The sequence below is a fragment of the Penaeus vannamei genome, unplaced genomic scaffold, assembly GCF_042767895.1.
Source record: "Penaeus vannamei isolate JL-2024 unplaced genomic scaffold, ASM4276789v1 unanchor717, whole genome shotgun sequence".
Lineage (NCBI taxonomy): Eukaryota > Metazoa > Arthropoda > Malacostraca > Decapoda > Penaeidae > Penaeus > Penaeus vannamei.
Window position 1 is genome coordinate 5,470 of NW_027213721.1, and position 22,031 is coordinate 27,500.

Below are 22,031 nucleotides of genomic sequence, written 5' to 3' on the forward strand. Positions count from 1 at the left end.
CTTGCAAGGGTTAGTATATGCAATATATTATAAGAATTCTTATTTCCTGCTTTATTCATTTACAGGGAAAAAAAGGAGGCCGAAACAAAACCAGGACCCAATCATATGACTGGCTCAGGGAGACAAAGCGGCACAGGAGGGTGGGGAAATGGGTTGGGTTTGGGGGGATAAGGGGATGTAGCTGAGATAAACCCAATAAACAGTACCAGAATTACTTCCTCATACTTCGTACCTTCCAATAACAGACCAAAGGGAAACTAGCCCACTGTGGCTGATCAAATTAAATGTTTTTATGTAGTCACAGTTGTGACTAGTCAGACTTCAAGGGTTCAAAATCATATCAAGAAAATCAGTTCACTGTTCACAAATCTACACAAATTGGGGCTTTCTGATGTAGCATAAACAATTTGTAAACACTGCTTGATCAAGGGACACTTTTTTTTTAAATAATCATTATCATTCTTCATTTATATATATACACATACATTATTTTCTATGGAGTTAAATCATAAATATGTCAGCTCTAAATAACTCAATATGGTATTTACTTCTTTAATGATGATTTACACCAAGTTCAAAGAATTTCAATAACATTTGCAAAACAGAAAATGACATAAAAAAACTTTTTATTCACAAAAAGTGCGCATATATTTTTGTAAGGAAAAAAAAACAACAAAAAACATTCACATACAGAAATATTTGTATCTTTTTTAACCAGTAATATCAAAAGAATGATGAATTAATATTAGAACTCTAATATCTAGAAATTAACAATTAGGAATATATTTATACAATGTTTCTATAGAATAAGCAATATCATAAAGATGAATAAATACAGATTTTCTAATAACTGGAAAATAAGTTCAGAAAATATACTTAACAAGAATTTGTACAGAGAAACATACATTCACTTAGTAATTTTTTCTCTGCTTTAGCAACGAATTTCGAAGTTTCATTTGCTTGTCTCTGAAAGATACTTTTTGTTTATGTGCTATCTTGTGTTTAACCATCATGTAGTTCTTAGTTTTGGCTTTCATTTTATTTGTTTTTGAAGCATCTGGATTCATCCGCTGCCCTTTTCGAGACCCAAACTTTTCCCTCCCTTCTCTACCTGCCAATACTGTCTCCATTCTTGCAGCCTTGTCATGTTTTCTCTTCTTATAGATCATTTCAATACTTTTCAAGGGAACAATCTCTCCTTCACTTGGCTTATCAATATTCTCAAGCTTTCTTTTTTGGTTCTTTATTTTTTTACTCCCACTATATAATTCAACTTGTTTGGCAGCTTGTACTGCTGCAATTCGTTGAAAATCTTCATCTGTGAGAAATCTAGAACTGGCAATATCTGCAGCTTTCTCTGCACGTTCCTTTGCTGTTAATTTCATAACTTGGTTTATTGCCTCTTTGTTAGAAAATATTTTTTCTTCACCTTCACCTAAAATGGACTCATCTTTGGAGTCATCCATATCAACCCACTCATCATCATCATCGTCGTCCTCCTCCTCCTCTTCCTCCTCATCTTCGTCACTTTCAATACATTCCATATCATCATTGCGAGTCTTGAAAGTTAGAACTTCTGCACCAGGTATGTAACCTTTTGCTATATTCCCTCCAAACTCCTGCTGCCCTTCTTCAGTTCTTAATTCTGTTGGAGCACCACGATCTTTTTTTGCTAAAAGTTCAGGCTTTACCTCCCTGTAAAGCACTATAAGAGATTTTGCTGCTGTTGAAACTCCTTTATCTTTGCTAGATTTGTACTGAGCCAGGTCTTGCAATAAGTCTTCTGTCATACCATGGGGATTCCTGGCACACAGTTCCCTAATTGCATTCAGACCCATTGCCATAACTTCATTTGAATATCGTTCAGTTACAAAATTGTTTGCAAGCGTTCGAACAAGTGGTTCTAAATCATCGGGTGATGCAAGTGGGTGAGCTGCTTGAGCAGCAAACACCATGACTTTGGTGACCTCTTGCTGATGTGGGAATAAGAACCGCTGAAGAAGTGGATAAAAGTTTGGAAGGTAAAGCTGATGAATACCAATGAGGCGAGAAATAAAGTTCATAACTAATAACTTTACCTCAAACCTTTCATTCATTTTTTCTAGACGCTTATAAAGTTTATCAGATAAATCTTGTGGATCATGAATCAAATGTAGGGCAGAAAAATCAAACACTTCTTTCTTTTTCTTTTTGCCCATATTCTTCTTAACAACATTCTTTACTTTTGCCAATTTGTTAGCATTCTTCTTACTTTTCTTATTAACTCTTACAGCCATCATTGTTGTCTTGAGAGTTTTGTTGCTATCCTCATCTTCACTTTCAGAATCACTGTCATCATTATCTTTTTCTTCCTCATCCTTTCCGATAAAGAACTTGATGGCTGCAACCATTATCTTGGTTACTTTAGAAAAACATCCTACAGTTATAATGTTAACAGTTTTGGCATCATTCCAAATCCTTTTGTTATACAATTCAATCATAATGTCTAATGCTGTTTTGGATGCAACAGCATGTTTTGCTGTTAACATCTCATACATAAAATTTTGCAGTTCCTTATTCAACTTCATATTCTTTCCCTTTGAATTTATATTCTTTATGTCTGTTACTATGTGCTGCTGAAGAAACTTTCGGAGAGCTTTATCCTGAAATGAAAGAAAAAAATAGTTTACTGAGTATGACGATTACTGACTGATACTAAATGCTCTTGGCATAAAAGACCCTATGTTGAAGGGGACCATCTGCCCTGTGGAAAATAATAAGTTTTGGTCTTGATGGGATTGTTGCTTGCTTGCTTGCTTTCCCCCCTCTTTCTCACTTACTCTGTTCTAACACTATAAAGGGATTGTCAATCAAGTTTTATACAGCACAAATGTATGCTTCAATTGACAGAATTTATTAATCCTATGTATACAGCTATATGTATTGCCCATTGTTAATTCTGATTCACACAGATAGCTACACAAGTGCTAAGCTACCACTGAAAGTAATATAAATATTTAGAAGAAAAAAAAATTACATAAATAAATAAAATCTGGGATAAGGGTAATGAAGCAATGAGACAGGAAGGTCTAATAATTGACTCCATAGTGACTAAATACTTGTAGAGGCATATGTCATGTATGTCAAGCCCTCCCATTCAGCACTTGAAAGGGGGAGGGGGAGGTTGCATCATCTATTACTTGGTTCCACTTATTTCTATATAATGCTTTGCTCTGTATCTTTTCCCCTCCCTTTTTGTTAAATTCTTTGGAGTTGTCCACTTTTTGCTATTAACAAAATCATACATTATAACATTATTACAGCCTGCAAAAATTGTTATACCAACTCATAAACAGAGTATATATTTGAAGAATGCACATCTCACCCCTCTTACAGCTGCATTAGGAGTAATGTTTCTTTAGATTTATTCTCTACCTTCACCTATTCTACCTGCATTCCTAACACATCTAGGACAATTTCTCTATCTTTTTTTCATATCTGGGTAAAGGCTCATGTATCATATATAACTTTGCAATACTACATGTATCTATGTGATATACAAAATTATCTATATAAAATAAAATATACTATGAGTCTATTAGAACTTTCAAATGCAAATATATTCACAGCTTTTTACAGCAACAGAAGCTCAAAAAACAAATTTCTCTCAAATTGATGATTTTTGATCCCAGGATGTTCAGAATACAAGCTCCTAAGGGATATCTATGGTACTTTTTAACATTATACCTATGCTGCTTACAAAACTTCTAACCTTTTGCATACATATTGTTTCTCACACAATGGCTGCAAGTGGACATTGGTACCACAGACTGACATACCTTATGCTATCAGCTCATGTGAAAGGAAATGTTAAATTTTTTCAAACATTTAATTACAGGCACTAGTAATGAATAGTTATGTGCCCAATATCATGTTTAAAATAAAAAAATGTTTCATACCAGCAGGGAAATTGCCAATGCATACCAATTACACCACATCACTGGCCAATAGCTAGTTTTTAGTACCACAGTTACTGTGGCATTTTCATATTTTCCAATACAATATATGTCTGAGATTGTACAAAAAAATATGGATAAAAATTGCAAAAAGCACAGAAACAGTTTCAATTAAATTTATCCAAAATTACAGACAGGAGATTCAGTTCAACAGGAAATATTTTCACTTTTCCTTGAAAAAATGCAGAAACCTTTATGACAAGATCAAAAGATGGGCCCTTAAGTTGCTTATTTTCATGTTCTTCCAATGCCTATTGGGAAAAGCATAAATGAGTACGAATATTTCCAGAAGTCTAAGAAAATAGTGAAGGCACTTACATATATTATTTAAAACATACTACTAGTTTACAGGATATAACATACCTGGCAACGCAACAACTGGAAAAAGAGCATGTGGAGTTCTAAAGGAGAAATGAGGTTCTTGTTTCTGAGGAACATCAAGGCCTTCACCAGAGACATTCTCATGTGTGGGTGCAGGACAGATGCATGACGCTTCAGGATGGCCACTAACTCTTGAGGGAACTCATTCAGCTGCTCAGGATAAAACTGGGCCACCTATCAATAGATGAAGAAAATTAGTGTCTAATAATACCATTCTACTTTAAAATTTAAAGCAATTTAGATTTTTTATTAACATCATCATATTAACCACAAATCCAAACCACATAAAATATATATTCACATAGGAGTATATAACTAAACACTTAGATATAGCCATGCATGCATGCATGCACATCTATGCATATGGTCATTGTTGATAATATTAAATCATCTTGGTGAATTCTTTTAGCTGTCTTATAGTATATTAAAAAAAAAAAAAAAAAAAAAATTCTAAGGACATTAATCTATTACTACATATTTCTTCTTAAGGGAAAATATTTAATTTTCAATATTTACAGCAATTTCCACAGAAATCAAGAGAGGCCACAAAAAGAAATTGGTTTCAAACCTGTGCTAAAAACATTATAATTTCATGAAGTTGGTTATTGTACACAGTAGGATTCTGCTCAAATATGGCACATGTAGCTTTGTAGACAGCATGCTGCCTTTCAAACTCCTCTGTGTATGAGGCTGCATCACGTTTGATCAGGTTCTGTAGCTGCGGCAAGTTAGATGGTAACTTGTTGTTATTTGCCTGACAAAAAGGCATCTTGACTTCCTGATAATGTCAACCTGTGGGTAAAATAAAATCCTTTTTAATTCATTTAATTAAATCTTGTGAGTAAATCTTGTGTAAAAAATACAGAACAAAAGCTAATATTAATTAAATCCAAGTTATTCAGAAATATTATCAAAATTATTTGAGAAGAAACAGGATATCATATAATGAAGACTCTGGGAATTAAAATAAAGCCTCATAATGGATACTGGAATTCCCAAAGCATGAATTTGGGATATTTTTCAGGATAATAAACTATGGTAGAAGTTGAGGCTGACAGGACATACACCCAAAATATGAATTTACTAAGACAATTGTAAACTGAGAATCTACATCATAATTCTGTAGGGGATAAATCTACAATTCCTTTAAACCTGAAACTAAGACTCAAAGAAAAAAATAAGGATAAATCTGTGAAGTATGAAGCTGCATCATGGGGGTATTCCATTCTCTGCATAAGATACTGTAATTTTGCTCATTTTTAAAGCAAGTTAAGTTGCCTCCATCCCTTTAATGCAAGATCCAAGCATTTAGCACAGATACATCAACCATGTAAACATGTGAACTGTTAAATCCATTGTCATGTTACCATGAACATTAAAAAAATAATAATAATAATAAAAATAAATAAAAATCTTACTAAACTAAGACAAAATTTCAAAATCCATCCACAGGTTATTTGGGTATTACTAAAGAGTATATGTGCTATTTTTTTCAACAAGTTTGGTCAACAGATAGGAGCGGAATAAACATTTTTGTGATTTTTCAATTTTTTTCTTTTAATTATTCATTGTTTATTATCCAAATGATAATGTATTTTATACTAAATGTCAATACATTTGAACAATACATGGTAATTTATACAACAGAGAAAAGAAAGAAAAATTACGTGTCCATCAATCAGTTTGAGTACATTTACACACGAAATACGTCTTATAATGAGACCTCGTGGTGATATACGATAGTACAGACATTGATTAGCATGTGTACCTTATATCAAATATGTAATCTAAAAAATAAAGAATGCACAGGGGAGAGGTGGTGTATAAGTGAGATCAGCTCCTCCCAGCCGTGCCCTTCCCCCATCTATTTCTCAATCTCTACAATGACCCTGAATATGAAAAAGAGTTCATGTATGTGAAAAGAATGTTTCATGTCGTACCAAAATGAATCAGAATAGCTAATAAAATTTACGATGATAGTGAACGAAAAAATAAGAGTTGGAGTACTAGTAATGGAACAATACTGAATTGAGGATAACTGGGAAACAGCCTGTTTGCAGTTTTCCTGCAATAAAAACCTACAGAAAGCGTGGTTGTCTGTTGAATAAGGTACATGTCTCCGTTATTGATCTATATTGCCAGCATGCCTGGAAAGCATAAATTGACGGGGCATAGGATCTCTAGCGAGCCCATTTGCAAAGTTGTATTATAAATCGCTGGGAGACTATGAATGCTAATACTTCAGATACCCAGCATCCAATTACCATACAACCGATTCTGAGCATGTCACAGGATGTTGGTTTTCCAGAACCACTTCCATCAACATCCAGGCAGTCCCCCGTGCCATTTTACCCTTGGGATAGCTCGGACAGGCTCATACTACAGGCTTTGACCACATCTGGTCAGCCTTGCTTGCAGCAAGCACCTGGCTCTGGCCTTCCTGTTAACCCTAGAAGTGTTCATGCTGAACTGCATAGAACATATTTTTCTGATGTCGAAATGGCATCACGTGTGACTGAAGATGGCAACATGGTGACTACATCCGTCGCAATATTGAAGCAAATACTAGCATGCGTGAGATGTATTTATTACAGAGGCAATATAGAGCATACAGTTCTGTCCTCTTCACATAGCAATGCAATCCAGGTTACATGCTTACAATGCCATGAAGATCTGATGTTTCATCCGACACGTTCAGGCTCTTACATGGTAACAAATTGGGAAACAAAGCCAAGGCCCTGCAGGTGTATGCGGCTCTCATAAATAATGACGGCTGAGCTGGCCTAAATAGAGATGCTGGCTTCAGTGGCATCCAAGACATGTCAACCCATATATTCAATGACTATGCACATTTCTTGTATAACAAAATGAACTCTCTATCCTAGAAAGAAAGGATCTTATTGCGGAGAAAGTCCGCAAATATTATTGCATCATCCTGAAAATAGATCCCAATGACTGGAATTTTGGATCTTGTGTCATTTGATGCAGCCTGGGAAAAGTGTGGGCATAGTAGCTACATAGGTATTCCATTTGTAATTGACAACAACACAGGCTTAGTAATTGACCTTGAGGTGTTGTTGACTACTTGCACAAAAGTATGTGCATAAAAGCACCAAACTCTCTCCCCTGAGGCATTTGAGGAATGGAGGGAAGTCACCTCCCATGAATGTACTCGGAATCATTTAGGCTCACCTAGCAGCATGGAAGTAAAGGCTGCAAGGATTTTGTTGCTGTATGTGCTTGCCAAAGGCTTCCATTATGCGGAGTTTATCGGTGATGGAGACTCCTTGGCCTACATGGCCCTGACCGACTGATTACCAAGTACGAGTGATGTAAACACGTTGGTAAACTTGGAACGTGATTGCAGAAAATGAAAAGTAAGCTGTCGGTACCAGTCCCAACAAAGAGAGCGACAATTCGCTGCTCCTTGTTTGCTGGAGTTCTCTATAACAAAGACAGCACTTCACTTTCTAAATTCTACATGAAAGCTTTGAAGGAAAATGTTCATACAGATACGGAGCAAATGAGGATGCATATTATGGCTTCATTTTACCACCACTCATTAACTCGTCCATTCCCAGCATCACCTGTATCCTGAGGGCCCAAGGTCACGGTGTTTTCATAACCGAGCAACAGCACAAGGCAATGGCTCTAAGGCTTATGGTGACCAGAAGCAGTGCAGCTACTGCGGAAATAAAAAACATATATGATGATATCTCATGACATACTCACTTGTTGTTTGCCAGACTACACCCAAAATTCAAATGAGTCTATACATTCAAAAGTCTGGCAAAAATGTTCAAAGAATAAACATGCAGGGTACCATCACATACTGTTTGTTTGTAGAGTAACAGCACTGGATCACAATTTTGGTTTTGAAAAAGGCTGTCTGGTCCTCAACTTAGGCTGGGACATACCTCCCCATATGGTAAAGTGCACAGGTTGTGAAATAATATTTGAAGAAGCTATAGCGAAATTTTTTAATGAAGACATCATTGCCATCAACTTTTTTCAAACTCATGATGTACTTCCAACCCAAGTAAAGTGAATTAATTGTAATAAATATTACTGCTACAATCCCAATAGACAAATATTTCAATGCAACAGACAAGAAACCAAGCCAAAAAACAAAAGAAAATCTAAATGCAATTTCAGTGTCAATTTTCAAGAACAGTTGGCTAGAAAAAATTAAAATTAAAACATAGTGAAAACTTGCAATTTTTCAATGTGTACTTAAGACCGTTCTATTCCCAAAAATACATTGAAGAAAACTTGAAATAGTCAGCCCATACAGCGGTGAACTGGAGCTCATTTGCCAGTGTGCGATAGTGTAATAAACAACTTTGGCAGCTTCCTTGGAAATCAAGGAAACGTGGTCAAATGTGACGAGATACTTTTGAGGTGCAAATTATAACTGTGGCCGAAAAGCTTACTAAGGATTTTGGGTGTTTGGTGCCTATGAGCGAGGCACATAAAGAGTATTTTTTACAAAAGTAAAAAAATGATCTGCAAAGAGAAAATATTGCACCCAAGGCCATTGTGTACACAGACCAATGGAGTGGTTATAGTTAGTTTTAGTCACTGGGGTATAATCACAAAACTGTGAATCACTAAGTGTACACACTCAAAATATAGAGAGGCTGTGGAGCACAATAAAATCTTGGGAGCAGTGGCCTGGAAAACTGAGAAAGTATTATGAACAATATTTTGCACAGGTAAGGTTCAAGCCCCAAAACAGACTATGTGCATTTCTTCGGGCTGCTGCACAACTTTATCTCCCACCATAATAAATTGCTGACCCCACAACCTACAAAGTTTCGAGTGCTGTATCATGTTATCAACTATATAATTTAATATCTAGGTTTCCTAAAAAAATATAAAAATTATAAGTGTTATGTATACGAATTAAGTATACAGTTCCTATTTAGTTTTATACATTGTATAAAACTAGTCGATAAGCGTATAATGGTAATGAGACTGAAGCTAGAATTTGCCTTCATGTCTCTTATTGCTGTGTGCGTTCCTACTGGTGCTTGTAAACTTGACGTGAAAGAGATGTTCTACGCCAAACTAGCATCTGTGTCAGACAGGTGTCCCTGGCGTGATATTTGTATTTTTTCTGGGTGACTTCAATGCGGTATCTGGCTGTGATTGAGCTGGGTATGAGATGTCTGTGGTCCCCATGGTTCAGGAACTGATACCGGTAGTGAGAATAGCCTCCTTTTCCAGGACTTCTGGCTCCTGGTACCAGTGCCCAGACCCACATCGTTGGACTTGGTACAGCGATACAGGTAATGCAGCCAAGGAGATTGACCACAAACTTGTTAGCACTCGGAGGATCCTCCGGAACTGCAGGGTGTATAGGAGTGACGAGTTCTGTGGTACTGACTATAGATTGGTTGTGGCTACCTTTCAGGTCCACTTCAAAACTCACTCACAGTCCAATGATCACCCCAGGGTGTTTCACTTGGGAGGGGGTGTGTGCCCGGGATGACTGCCTCTGGTCGTTTCACAGCGCTCGACAATCTGACGGACTCTGTACTTCTGTACACCTTCAAACGCGAAACGCTTGATGCAGCTCAAGTAATGAATGGTGAGTACCCGAGAGCAAGACAGAATTTCATCTCGCAGGAGACTCTGGATGCCACACATGTTTGCCATGCAGCTCGTCTGACACGGGATCGGGATTTGCACCGTTCTCAGATGCGCAGAAAATGGTCACTGTTGAGAAGGGACAAGGAACAGTTTATTAAGAGTCTTGCAGAGGAGGTAGAAGGCCATTTCTTAGTAAATGACCTTCGTCCTGCATACCAAGCCCTGAGAAAGCTGAACTCCAAGCCCTCTTCTCAGGTGACAGCGGTTCACTTAGTAAGTGGCCATATCGTTTCAGATCCTGTTGCGGTGTGGTGGGCTGAGTATTTTGAGCAGCTGTACCAGGTTGACCCACCAACAGTTAACTTGGATGCAGGTAGCACCGTGAGGATCAACCCTCCCTAACTGAAGTTAGGGGGGTTGGCTTGGCAGCAGGGGTCATGAACTCTCTCGACAAGAGTGTTTGGAGATGCCAGTACCTGTGCAGAAGGACCAAGCTAAGTGTCTTCAAGGCCCTGATAATGCCAGTTTTGCTATATGGTAGTGAAACCTGGACATTATCCTGTGCCTTGGTCTTGGTGAGATGGACCGAGTCCCTGCCTGGTGGCTTGCCATGAGGGACTCTCGTATGTACAAATGAAGGGTGGATGCAGCTATGCGCCCCCATCGCCGTTAGCTCCATGATGATGATGATAATTGTATTAGGGTTTCACTAACAATATATCTAAGTTACCCCTACAATACATTTTCTATGTACATGTGCCACCAACCAGCAAGTATGTAGACTACTAATCCTTCCTCATACAAGATCTTAATTAAAGAAGCAGCATCTTACAAGACCGTGTATAATTAACCGAATTATTGAAGGTTATAAGATCCAACATTATAAAGTAGGCAATGATCATGGGATTACCACAGAGGTCTTATTAAAGCAACATATATACACCTTGCAGGTTAGAATATGGAATACCAATGAAATTGTAGTTGTGCACAAACACAACAATAAGGAAAAGTTAGGATTATAAATGTAAGAATGTTGAAATGTGATTGTTCTGGTAATAACTTTGGAAGTCTGCTTGCCCTATTCCTCTTGATGAGAATAGCTTAGTGACATACAATCGTGTGTGAAACAGCAAAAGTGTTAAACAATTAAAATGTAAAATGGATTAAACTAAGAAAATCACAATAATATGCATACTTACGTACGTACATACATACATACACATACATACATTTTGGGTAGCTATGTTCTCGTCCTACAAAGTGTTCAATCTTTCTCTGTCCCTTGCTGAGGGTGTGTGTTGAATATAATATAAAGAAATAAAGCTGGCAGACTCTGTTTCATGATACAAGATCAAGCAAACGCTGTTCATAGTTGTGGTAATGTAATGACATATCAAGATATGGTACAACGAAGGCTTGATGAAACAAGGCGAGTATGGTAGCACATACTGAAAACTGGGGACAAAACTTTCTGATGTGCTTAATGTAAACTTTAAATCAATATCTAATTTTTTAAAGTGATCAAAGACCTTTAGCTAAAAATGTTGGATGTATAAATTAGGTTTTCGGTGTAAATAAGCGTATTACATATATGTATAATAATCACTGTCCATATAATGTATTTTAAACTTTGCGCAAGCAGGTGTATGATACCATGAGCGAGCGAGATTATACCACCATTGTCAGTTTATAAAAAATGCCAAATTATAAACTATAGCTGTGACAGCGGCAATATACATCAGATATTTTATTTCGCAGTATATTTGAGGACACATTGTTCCTGAATGTATTAATTCTGTCAGTTACCTACGGAAATAAGTTATTAGAGTTTGTTTACAATTCCTTACAGCCAAATATTACGATATGTGAAAAGTGGTAATGACGTATTGTTATGTAATTCCTTACAATACAGCCACACTTGCCAGAGACTAAGTCTCCAACTCCACAACTCAAAATGTATCCATCAATACAAGTTTTCATGACTAGTAGACTGAATGAGGGGAGGGTTGATGAGGGCCTAAGACCCTCTGCTTATGCACGGCAAGAGATCTGAAACTCGTGAGCACCAGATGACCGTCTGAGAGCAGCACCTTCTGTGATCTTTTAAAATATCTATTACGCTACTGCTCATGTCAGCAGATAATTTTTTGTACTAATGACTGCAGCTTTGTAATCTACAAGAATAAGTCCCAAGATTAGGGTAATTACCCTAACTTTGTCTGTCCTTATCATAAATATAAACCAAGGTGACTATAGTAACGTTCGTGAGCTTATAGCGATGACAGGCACAGAGGTTATGGTGAACGTTGTATGTGCCAAACAATTATTTAGTTTTAATATCACCGAAGACCAACTGACTATAACAAGTATGTGTATGGAACTTGATCTCCCTGAATAAACTAAACCAAATGTTTAGATAACTTCTTAAACTTTGTTGATACACATTTTACACAAATAATTTTTATTGTATCCATAGTGAATAAACTATGGCGCATGCTCCATAGAGTAGTCTGTTATTCCCTCGATGTGTTAGTATTTCTGTTGATATTAGCAATTTGCGATTTCTATAACTTTCTGCCAGCTTTCTATATATCGATATTTTACACGTAGACCTCACACAGTGGACAGACACACACTGAACGTTTTTTGTGGCTGAGTGCAAAGATTTCTGAAAAAATTTATTTTGATTGGTCAGAAAATGATGTCATGAACAGAGGTTTTCATTGGCTAGAATTTGTCAAGGTTTGTTGTAGGTATAACCCGGTACTTTGCAGATATCTGCTAGTTATACACGCTGCCATTTTATTAACAATTCAAACATAAGGCACTTATTATTGTTATTTTAGGTGCTATGTGTTGTACCTTATGGTAAATGTTTAAAAAATTTAAGATATCAATCTTATTTTTTGTGATTTCATGACAGTATTTATAATAATGTTTTAATTCATACTGTTATATTAAACCCCCATGAACATAAATGTGTGGCTGTCAACTATTTCACCTGGGCCGTTGTTCAATCGGTCAGTATAAATATTTCATCAAAAGGGGCAGGCAAAGGTTGTCATTGTCATCACCATCTGAAGGAGGTTATGGGCAAGACATTAACAATTAAAATATTGGCTGAGGAGCGATGGTTAATTTTGCTAAATACACAAACAATGACCAGACTCATTTAAAAGTAGCTCGCTTATATCAAGTGCTACACTCTCCTTCCGGTAAAACCATTGGCTTTAGGTATTACAAGTTTATCAAATGGTATACATACCAGTGATCCTTTACTGAACTGTTTGCATATTTTAATTTATCAGGTGATGTGCATGTCTACGAACTGTGCCACCATCGATCAGACCTGCCTGAGCTTTCTGCCATTGTATTAATGGAGGTGTATGGAATCAATTTTGATATTTTTCCTTTCAAATAACAAATGCTTTAGTGTGTACTTATGGTTATTGATAAACATTAAAGTTAATATATTCATAGTAATCCCATAAAATAAAATAACTATTAATGCACAACATGATTTGAAAAGTTGAAAACTAATCCCAGGAAAGTGATGCTTTTCTTGCGGGTTGAACAAACGGAATTGCCTCCGCTTTCGACTATTTCATAACAATCAGCAATATTTATAATGTTCTGGTTTTGGTAGAATACTGATGTAACGATATATATATATCTATATCTGTGTGTGTATATATATGTATATAAAACATAGCTGAGAGGCTCACACCGCTTGCAATCTGGTCTGCATTTTCGATTATTTATCAAATTTCCTTTACCTACCTATAATACACATGGTGCCATGTGATACGTTACAAATATTTCATTTAACACACTGGGTATTGTAAATAATAACTTGCACATTTTCGATGTACAATAACATGTTTGAAAAGTACCGAGAGAAACTTACACAGCAGCGTACATCATTTTAAAAATACCACACTATTCTTAAAGGCTCCTCTTGCCTGTAATATGGGTCAGACACATTGATTTGCAGTCTAAGAAATTCATTTGTTATTGTAAAGGAATAGTTTTAGTTTCACTTTGCCATTAGTTAAAGGAAAAATTTTACCTTTAGAGGACTTAATAAACGAAAATAAGAAACTTTTCTTCTATGGGTTTACCTTCGCAACTTGATCTACGCACGAACCTCAGTGATTAGAATAAATGTACATAGAGGAAGGAAAGGATGGTAATTTTCTACGTTACCTTCGACTCTCCGATATCGACGATTTTGGTATCATTAGATTCCTCTCACTCTGTACAATCCAAGTATGTGGGTTTTATTGTGCAGAAACCCCCCATTAGCGGCAAAATTGGCCCCAATAGCAGGGGCAATGATGTCGGAGCACCAGACGTAATATAGAAAATTACCTTAATAACATAACCCACAGTGAAAATAACCATGGTTATTTACATGATTTCCCACTGCAAGGTAATATAGAAAATTACCGAAAGGATGTCAGATGGCGATTGTTAAAATATTGAGATCTGAGACACTTGCGTGTCTAATAACTTTGTTATTATTGAGTTGCAATTGAAGATCAGTTAGAGGTTGAAGACCGCGACGCGAGTAGATAGAGGAAAATGGACACCGCCATCTTATAGAGCGGAAGAAATAGAGTAGGATAGAAGTAATCTTAAGATGCACAGGCCTTATATTTACCATTAAACGGGAAAAAAAAAAAAAAAAAAAAAAAAAAAAAAAAAAAACGTCATGCCCGGGTCCAAAACAGCCTTCCACAGCCAGAGTTCTTTGTTTATGTTTACATTTTCTATAAACTCGGTTTCTGTATGTCTCATTTTCTATTATTCCATTTTCTATAACTACGTTTTATATGAAGGTCACGTTTTCGGTGCACCACTTTCAACCAACCTGGAATCATTGCCAATTACAAATTATTTTTATACAATATTTTATCTTACTTATAACAACAATTCCTCAAATCATTTTATGCTTATACATTATATTTTTCATTCTTTGTAATGTGGTTATTTTACCATTATTATATTCTTTATCATAACCTTGATTGATTGTTAACAATCTAACAATGCTACTGCCTTGTTACATCAATTGCCTCCCATTCGAAACAATACCCAATGTTAATTATGTACACTAGCCTGTAAGCCTCTGTCATGGCTACATCTAGTGATTTCTGTGCAGAGTGTGACATGGGGTAAGTTTAAATGTTTATTATCTATATTATTAAATGTTTATGTCTTTTCAAATAAGAATTAATATTTTGTTGTTGTTCATATCATATTGGGTAAAATATTTTTATTACAATTATTATATCATGGTAGGTATGGGCACTTCTGGGAAAAGTACGGCACCCAGTCTTCCCTCTTCCTCGATCTTTGCCGTACACATGGCCTCATTTTGGAGGCCATGAAATGTCCAAAATGCGGCGGCAAATGCCGTCAAGATGATAATATAAATTAATTCAGGTGCGACAAAACCCCCCCAAAAAAATAATCGAAAAGTTTGATGCAATTTTTAAAAATCACTTTTTAAGAACACCTGGTTTGATGATAGTAAATTCAATTTTGAAACTAATTTAAAATTTGTAAATTTGTATTTGAGAGAGGTTTTCTTACGCATCTGCACGGAGCGAGTTTAATTTACCAAAAAGGACTATTTGCGATTGGGCGAGCTTCTGCCAGGAGGTTTTAATTTTCTGGTGTTTTGAAAATCAATCCGACAAAATTGGTGGGTCAGGGGAAATTGTCGAGACTGATGCATCTAAATTTGGTAAACGGAAATATAACATAGGTTGTGTCATAGAAGGTCATTGGGTTTTTGGAGGAGTATGCCACAAGAGTAGGATTTTTTCCTCATTGCCGTGGAGACGCGAGACTCACTCTCTTTGCATAAAGTAATTAAAGAGCGTATCCACACAGGGACAATAGTCATTAGTGATTGTTGGAAGGCATACAATTGTTTGGGGAAAGAGGGCTATCAACATTTAACTGTGAATCATTCATACAATTTTGTTGACCCCAAAAGTAAAGCGCACACAAATACGATCGAGCGGAAATGGTGGGAAGCAAAGACCAAAGTGCCCCGCTTCGGCAGGAGGACATAGCACTTCGCCGGGTACTTGGCTAAGTCCATTTTTCAAATGAAGTACCTGGCGGTGAACAAAAGATTCCACCAATTCCTCCTCGCCACAGCTTGTCTGTACCCTCCGCACTGACAGTATGTGTTAAATATATTGATAATGTGATTTGGTAATAATTTGACATCGTGCTAATAAGGGGTGTGTGGTAAATTATTTTGGGCAATCATAATTAAGGCAGCTGCGGAAAGTATAATGGAATTATTGAATAGTGTTCGTATATGCCGAGGAAATTAATAAAATTGTGGGGACCTCACTGGTCGTGCTTTAATTCAAAATCAAAGGTTGCCTTTCTACAAATCTCGATGTCTCGAACTGTCTCGAAGTACTGCGAACTTTCTGAAAACTACGGCGAAATACCCCCGGGGAATGTGGTCCGCGTTTTGTTAGGTTAAGAAATTTTGTCGAGATATCGGCAACATGGACACCGGCGCGGCGCATGTTGCAGCGGCGCCGAAGTTTCGTTCGGATTTTGCATTTATTCCTAAATTTTCACATTTTATTCAACTATTTCTCCCGTGGGTGTATGTCCCTCCCCCTTTCAACCCCCGATTCTCTACGTGCCCCTGAAGATTTAAAGGGGTAGGAGAAAAAAAAGAAAAAGAAATTGGGGCGGCTGTCTTACTTATAATTACCCGGCGGGGAAGTCTGACAACAGGAGGTTAGTACGTTTTAAATTGTTTTTAACGAGAACCGGCAGATTGCACATGTTTATTGCACGGAATATATGTAATAATTATTAATGCGTGTTACAATAAGTCTTTAAAGCTAATTTTACAATAACCGCAGTATTAGTTAAAATTATGAAGGGTTTGACATGTTCGTTGGTTGATGTTATGTTTCGGTATTCAGGTTCGTATGATTACGAAAATGTGTGTTATAATGTAAAAAAAAAGATTGTGTATCAGATATCGAGTTCGTCCACATTACGTTTTGTGGCTTGTTTAATTTAGCGGTGTTTCATTCGGTGTCCGTCACACAAAGTTTGCCTCTTATTTTTTAATATACGGCCTTTCTATTGTTGCCGTGACATAAATTTAGGCTCGTCTTTCATATAATTACAATTTGTATAGATGTTTAAGTGGTATTTATCTTATTTTGACATTTGCAGGTTGCTATTGACATCGTGCATTCTCCCCTGCCCCAATGGAGCTTCGTGAACTCGATTTCTCCCCCACATCCCTCCCTCCCTCCCCTTAGGAAATTAGTCTCTGCAAGGACACCCTCCCACCTTTAGAGGGGAGGAGGGGGTTCCCCCTTTGGAGGGGGAGGGGTACCCCCCCACATTTGGAACTTAGTCGCTGCAAGGGTGCGTCGTGGTCTTCAACAATTACCGAAGATCATAGAAGATATGTTTCTTAGAATCACTCATTCTATCGTTTGCATATATCATTTTTCGTCTAAACGATGGCCATATGGAACTGGACTTATACCATAAATTCAATGATATCAAGAGTGGCGTGCTTCTGGTATGAAAAGATGTTTTAGCTATTTTCGATGAAAAATAACAGAATCAATCAGACCATAGAAATCAAACAAATCTGGTTTCGTCCAGTGAAGAATTAGTGGCACCTTCTTCCAAATTTACCATCTGCAGAGGTGAACAATGAACAATAAACGGAAGACAGTAGAATCTTAACTGGTCAGATTTGCTCAAGCACGGAGGCTGTGATAACTGAATGACACATCACCACTTATCGAAAAATTACGTATGTGGGAACTTCTTTTCTGGAAGCAATAGACACTCTTTCTGATAGCATTAAACTAGTACAAAAAAACAGCTTTTTCCACGAAAGCCTGAAATGGGCCCCACAATCAGACACCACTACTTAATATAAGTTAGGTTCAGAATCAATAAATCTATGAAAATCTGAACTGAATCATACAATCACGTGACAAACCTACGTTTCATAGAGTTTTTCGCCGATATCCCCGTCACTGGTTGGTATAAATTGAAGAATGACAGGTTCCGCACGTGTTCCTCAGACCTTCCCGTGTTGTATGGCCAGGCGCACGACACTGCTAGTACGATCATTCTATTCCTTCAATATTTGTCTTAATTTCCAAGAAGATCGCTGTTATTAATCTTGAAACTATCTTTATTTTTTAAGATCATCATATAGCACATATATTAAGAAAAAATACTGGATGAATTTATCTTTAGTTATTAGATAAGAAGTCATAGTGTCGTAACCTTGGAGGTTTGTGCGTTCGAGCATTTTTAGGTCGGCCTTTAAAGGTAGAAAAGAAGTAATTATGATAAATTAACGCTTCATAGAAAATCGATTTACCCATAGATTGCGAAAATGATACCTAAATGTTTTTCCTCCTCGCGTGTTAGATGTTATAAGTGGTTTGTGTTTGCTAGTGTCGGTTCTACGAGGCATTAGGTGATGCCGTTTTTATTGTAAAATTGCAACACGATTTGATCAAAATACCGTGAAACTTCCATAGCAAGAATGAAAATTATTAAAAAATTGTTGAAACCTGAACGAGCCAATGTTTACATCAAGCCCCCCCTACCAGGATCTAATCCCTTCCCATTCCCTATCCTGCCGTCCCTCCCGTACCCCCTCCCACCAATATCCCTCAGCCACTAAAGCCCTCACCCTCCCTAACCCCGCTCCCCTCCGCCCCCGGCCTCCCCTACCTCGGTCCCCTCTGTCCCCGGCCACCCATGCCCCGGTCCCCTCAGCCCCCGGGCACCCATACCCCACCCGGGACAAACATCAAGTCACCATCCATAGGCCAAGGACGAGCGTTATCAGGGTTTGTCACCGGGTGAATATATAAGTGAAGAGAGAAGTCTGGCTCTGAGGTGATAATGGTGGCTGGAAGAGTTCTGAGCGCCTTCCGGAGTATGTTGCGACCGTCACATCAGAGGCTAAGGATGATCACCACCACGGCCTGTGCCAATCAGCGATCCCTGGCAGGCAAAGTAGCTATTGTCACGGCTTCCACTGATGGGTAAGTCATGAACAATCCAGTAGGATCTGTTTTTGTTACATTTTATTTATTTATTTATTTATTTATCTATCTTTTGTTAATGTCCATTTTCTTTTAAAGGCTCTTTCTAGCTCATTATTAGGATGTGGACACTCTTTAAATAATTTCTGGTAATTGTCACTGAGATGATGCTCCCTCTCAGAGACCTCCCTAAATTGAAATTTATTCATCAATCAAAGTTACAGTGACTGGGTGTGCCCAAAGGAAGGGTTGATGGTGGGCTCTGTCCCCAACATCCCCAGAAAACATTGTCTTCACTTTGGTATACACAGCAAGATAGAGCTGAAACTCAGGAGCATCAAGTGGACCTAGGCTGAGAACACTGCTCTCAGCCTATGTCCACTAGGTGCTCCTGAGTTTCAGCTCAATCTTGCCGTACACACCAAGATGAAAACCATGTTTCCTGGGTGGTATTAGAGGGCAGAGCCCCCATCAACCCTCCTCTGAGGCACTGAATGAAGGGCACTCCCAGTTAGAGCAACTGAGATTGAAAAATGAATTTCATGATGAGTTGGAGACAGTTTCTGGCAAGTATATCCATACTGCAAGGAATTATCCAGAATTGTTATTTCTTTCATGTTGTAATTTTAAATGCCACAGAATTAATAATCATTATAGAATAAATGTTTAGAAGACATTGCAGTGGCTTTCAGAACAGTTCTCTTTTCCAGTAAATAGATTGCCTGTTTTATCAAATTCCACTTGAAACTTCCTGTGATCTGTTACTGGATGGCGTACGATATGAATTCCAACATGACACAGTGGCACATTGCCAAGCAATCACCACAGCCTCCACACCCATTTTCTGATCATGATCAACAAATATCTTCAAGTTATATCCTGGCATGATAAAGCATGGACAATTCCCTTATATGACGAGGGAGTAATGAATGCTGTAGAGGCCACAAGGATCACAACAAAGCCATTGGCAGACACCATGGTATCTGCAAAACATTAGCTTACAGAAGAACCACACAGAGATAGAGGAAAATAAATGTAATGTAAAAACGGTTTGTAAAATTAACATCATTAGATGAACATATACATATGTATAACCCTACAGCCAAGAGTCAAAATCAGCAATACACACCAAGCAATTCAGTGACCACTGTGCTTCACTCTTCAGCAGTGGTCAACTGCTAACTTGAATATTTTAGGGTGTTAGAGCTAGTAGGTGTTCCTGGTGATATACCATCAAATAAAGTACCAGCTATAGTCTATCTGGCCAGAATATATGTCTTGGAGATTTGTTGGCCTCTGTTAAAGAGTAGAAACCACATCATTCTTGATGCATTTGTGCTGTCAATAACTATTTTACATTCTCTGGCAATAGTCTCCCCCCACACAAAAATTACATTCACAGTTTTAAGTGTGCTTTACTTGTTCATGGGCTGAGTTTTTAAACTAAAACCAGATATCATTGTATGTAATGAAATATATATCATGATTATGCTATTGACCCTTGCAGCAGAAGAGAATATAGGATGTATGCCTTATATAATTGCCTGGGGGCAAAACAGGCTTAGAAGTTGTTTCTTTTTAATAACTGGAATTGTTATAACACTGATAAAATATTAATAATTCACACACCAAATTTGTTTCCCTTATATTTGGTCATTAATGTATCTTTCTAAGTAATATAACTATAAACCAAATCCTCAAAATTCATGGAAGTGCATTGAGGCTTAGGTCCGAGAGCCTAGTGTGTCTCATTCAGGTTTGTAAATGTTTAGAAGACACTCACATTGGTTTTCAAAATGGGGTACATTTTTTTTTTTGTAATTATATTGACTGCAATGGAAAGCAATCTGAAGTCCAACACAGCATAGCTTCTACAAATGTCTTTAGGCAGTTTACTAAAAAATTAATAAAAGATCTGCTAAACTATGGACATATAATTTTTTCTTCTAAGCATTTACCTTAAACTTTGTAAAGTATCTCTTAAAATATCAACACAATTATTGTGTGTTGAATGAATGAATTTTGAAAAGGGAATAATAGAAATTTAATATTTCCACCCAAATACTATTCTTTGAAAATATTGCTTTTGCAGAATTGGTCTTGCAATAGCTCGTCGCCTTGGAGAGGACGGAGCCCATGTGGTAGTCAGCAGTAGGAAGCAGGCAAATGTAGATAAAGCTGTTGCTGAATTAGAAGGACTAGGGTGCTCTGTGGCTGGTATACCCTGTCATGTTGCAAAGGCAGATGACAGAGAGACTCTCATATCCAAGGTAAGTTTATATATATAATATTTGGTCAAAGAGTATCAAGTGGATTACCTGTAGTCATTTTTTAGTCACATTGTTTACTGATGATATGCTTTTTCATAGAAGACTTGATTTCTGTTGGTAATGATATTTTTAACATAAGCATATTAGATATTGATTACCCCTTGTATCATTTTCACATGCTGATCTCTTTCTCTGACTTTGTAAACAGCTTACATGGCCATATCCAGAACATTCAGGAGAATTATTTATAATCTCATTTGTATTATATGTATCATTAGCTATAATATGATCTATAATGCATAATCTTACATGCAGTAACTAGGTAATTGGAAGTTTATTGAATCCCAGATTTCAAATCTAATTTTCTGACTAACTGTCTCATTTTGAAGAAGAAACTGTGAAGTTAATAAATTTATAAAGTATATTGATGTTTGTACTGCACTGTATATTTTTAGAGTTATTGGTAAAGTATTTACATTTAACCTAAGTCTCATATAATTTAAAATTTTATTTTCATGCGTAAATGTTAAGTTTATGACCCATGTCAATCTTGATATATGATTGAATTTTAAATAATGCTTATTAAAGAATCTGACAATCATAAGGAATTCTAGTTAGAAAATAAAGATAACACCTGGACTGAGTTCCTTTCTTCCAAATGAGAAGTAAGTCACTTCACACTTTTATATTTTGTTCTGTAAACTAGT

General features: G+C 36.9%; 2 protein-coding genes across 4 annotated transcripts in view; one reads left to right on the forward strand and one right to left on the reverse strand.

The window, feature by feature from the left end:
• Nucleotides 1-538: 538 nt before the first annotated feature.
• Mys45A (SDA1 domain containing protein Mys45A) lies at nucleotides 539-18,130 on the reverse strand. Of its 2 annotated transcripts, XM_070119793.1 has the most exons (5): nucleotides 17,993-18,102; nucleotides 7,964-8,061; nucleotides 4,945-5,168; nucleotides 4,359-4,550; nucleotides 539-2,642 (listed from the first exon to the last, which is right to left on the reverse strand). In XM_070119793.1, exons 3-5 carry the CDS (start codon nucleotides 5,143-5,145, stop codon nucleotides 912-914), a joined length of 2,124 nt encoding a protein of 707 aa, XP_069975894.1. In that variant the 5' UTR covers nucleotides 5,146-5,168; nucleotides 7,964-8,061; nucleotides 17,993-18,102; the 3' UTR covers nucleotides 539-911. The 2 variants fall into 2 exon arrangements, with proteins under 2 accessions (XP_069975894.1, XP_027232844.1); XM_027377043.2 differs by lacking the exon at nucleotides 7,964-8,061 and having other exon boundaries at nucleotides 17,993-18,130.
• A 146-nt stretch (nucleotides 18,131-18,276) lies between these two features.
• The window catches only part of Dhrs4 (Dehydrogenase/reductase 4), an 18,160-nt gene continuing 14,405 nt past the window's right edge, over nucleotides 18,277-22,031 (forward strand). The window contains exons 1-2 of one of the 2 annotated variants that reach the window (XM_070119794.1): nucleotides 18,277-19,054; nucleotides 21,147-21,324. In XM_070119794.1, coding sequence (XP_069975895.1) covers nucleotides 18,912-19,054; nucleotides 21,147-21,324 — 321 coding nt within the window. In that variant the 5' untranslated portion in view covers nucleotides 18,277-18,911. The remainder of the gene's footprint in view (nucleotides 19,055-21,146; nucleotides 21,325-22,031) is intronic. The other variant, XR_011398446.1, reaches the window with a different exon arrangement.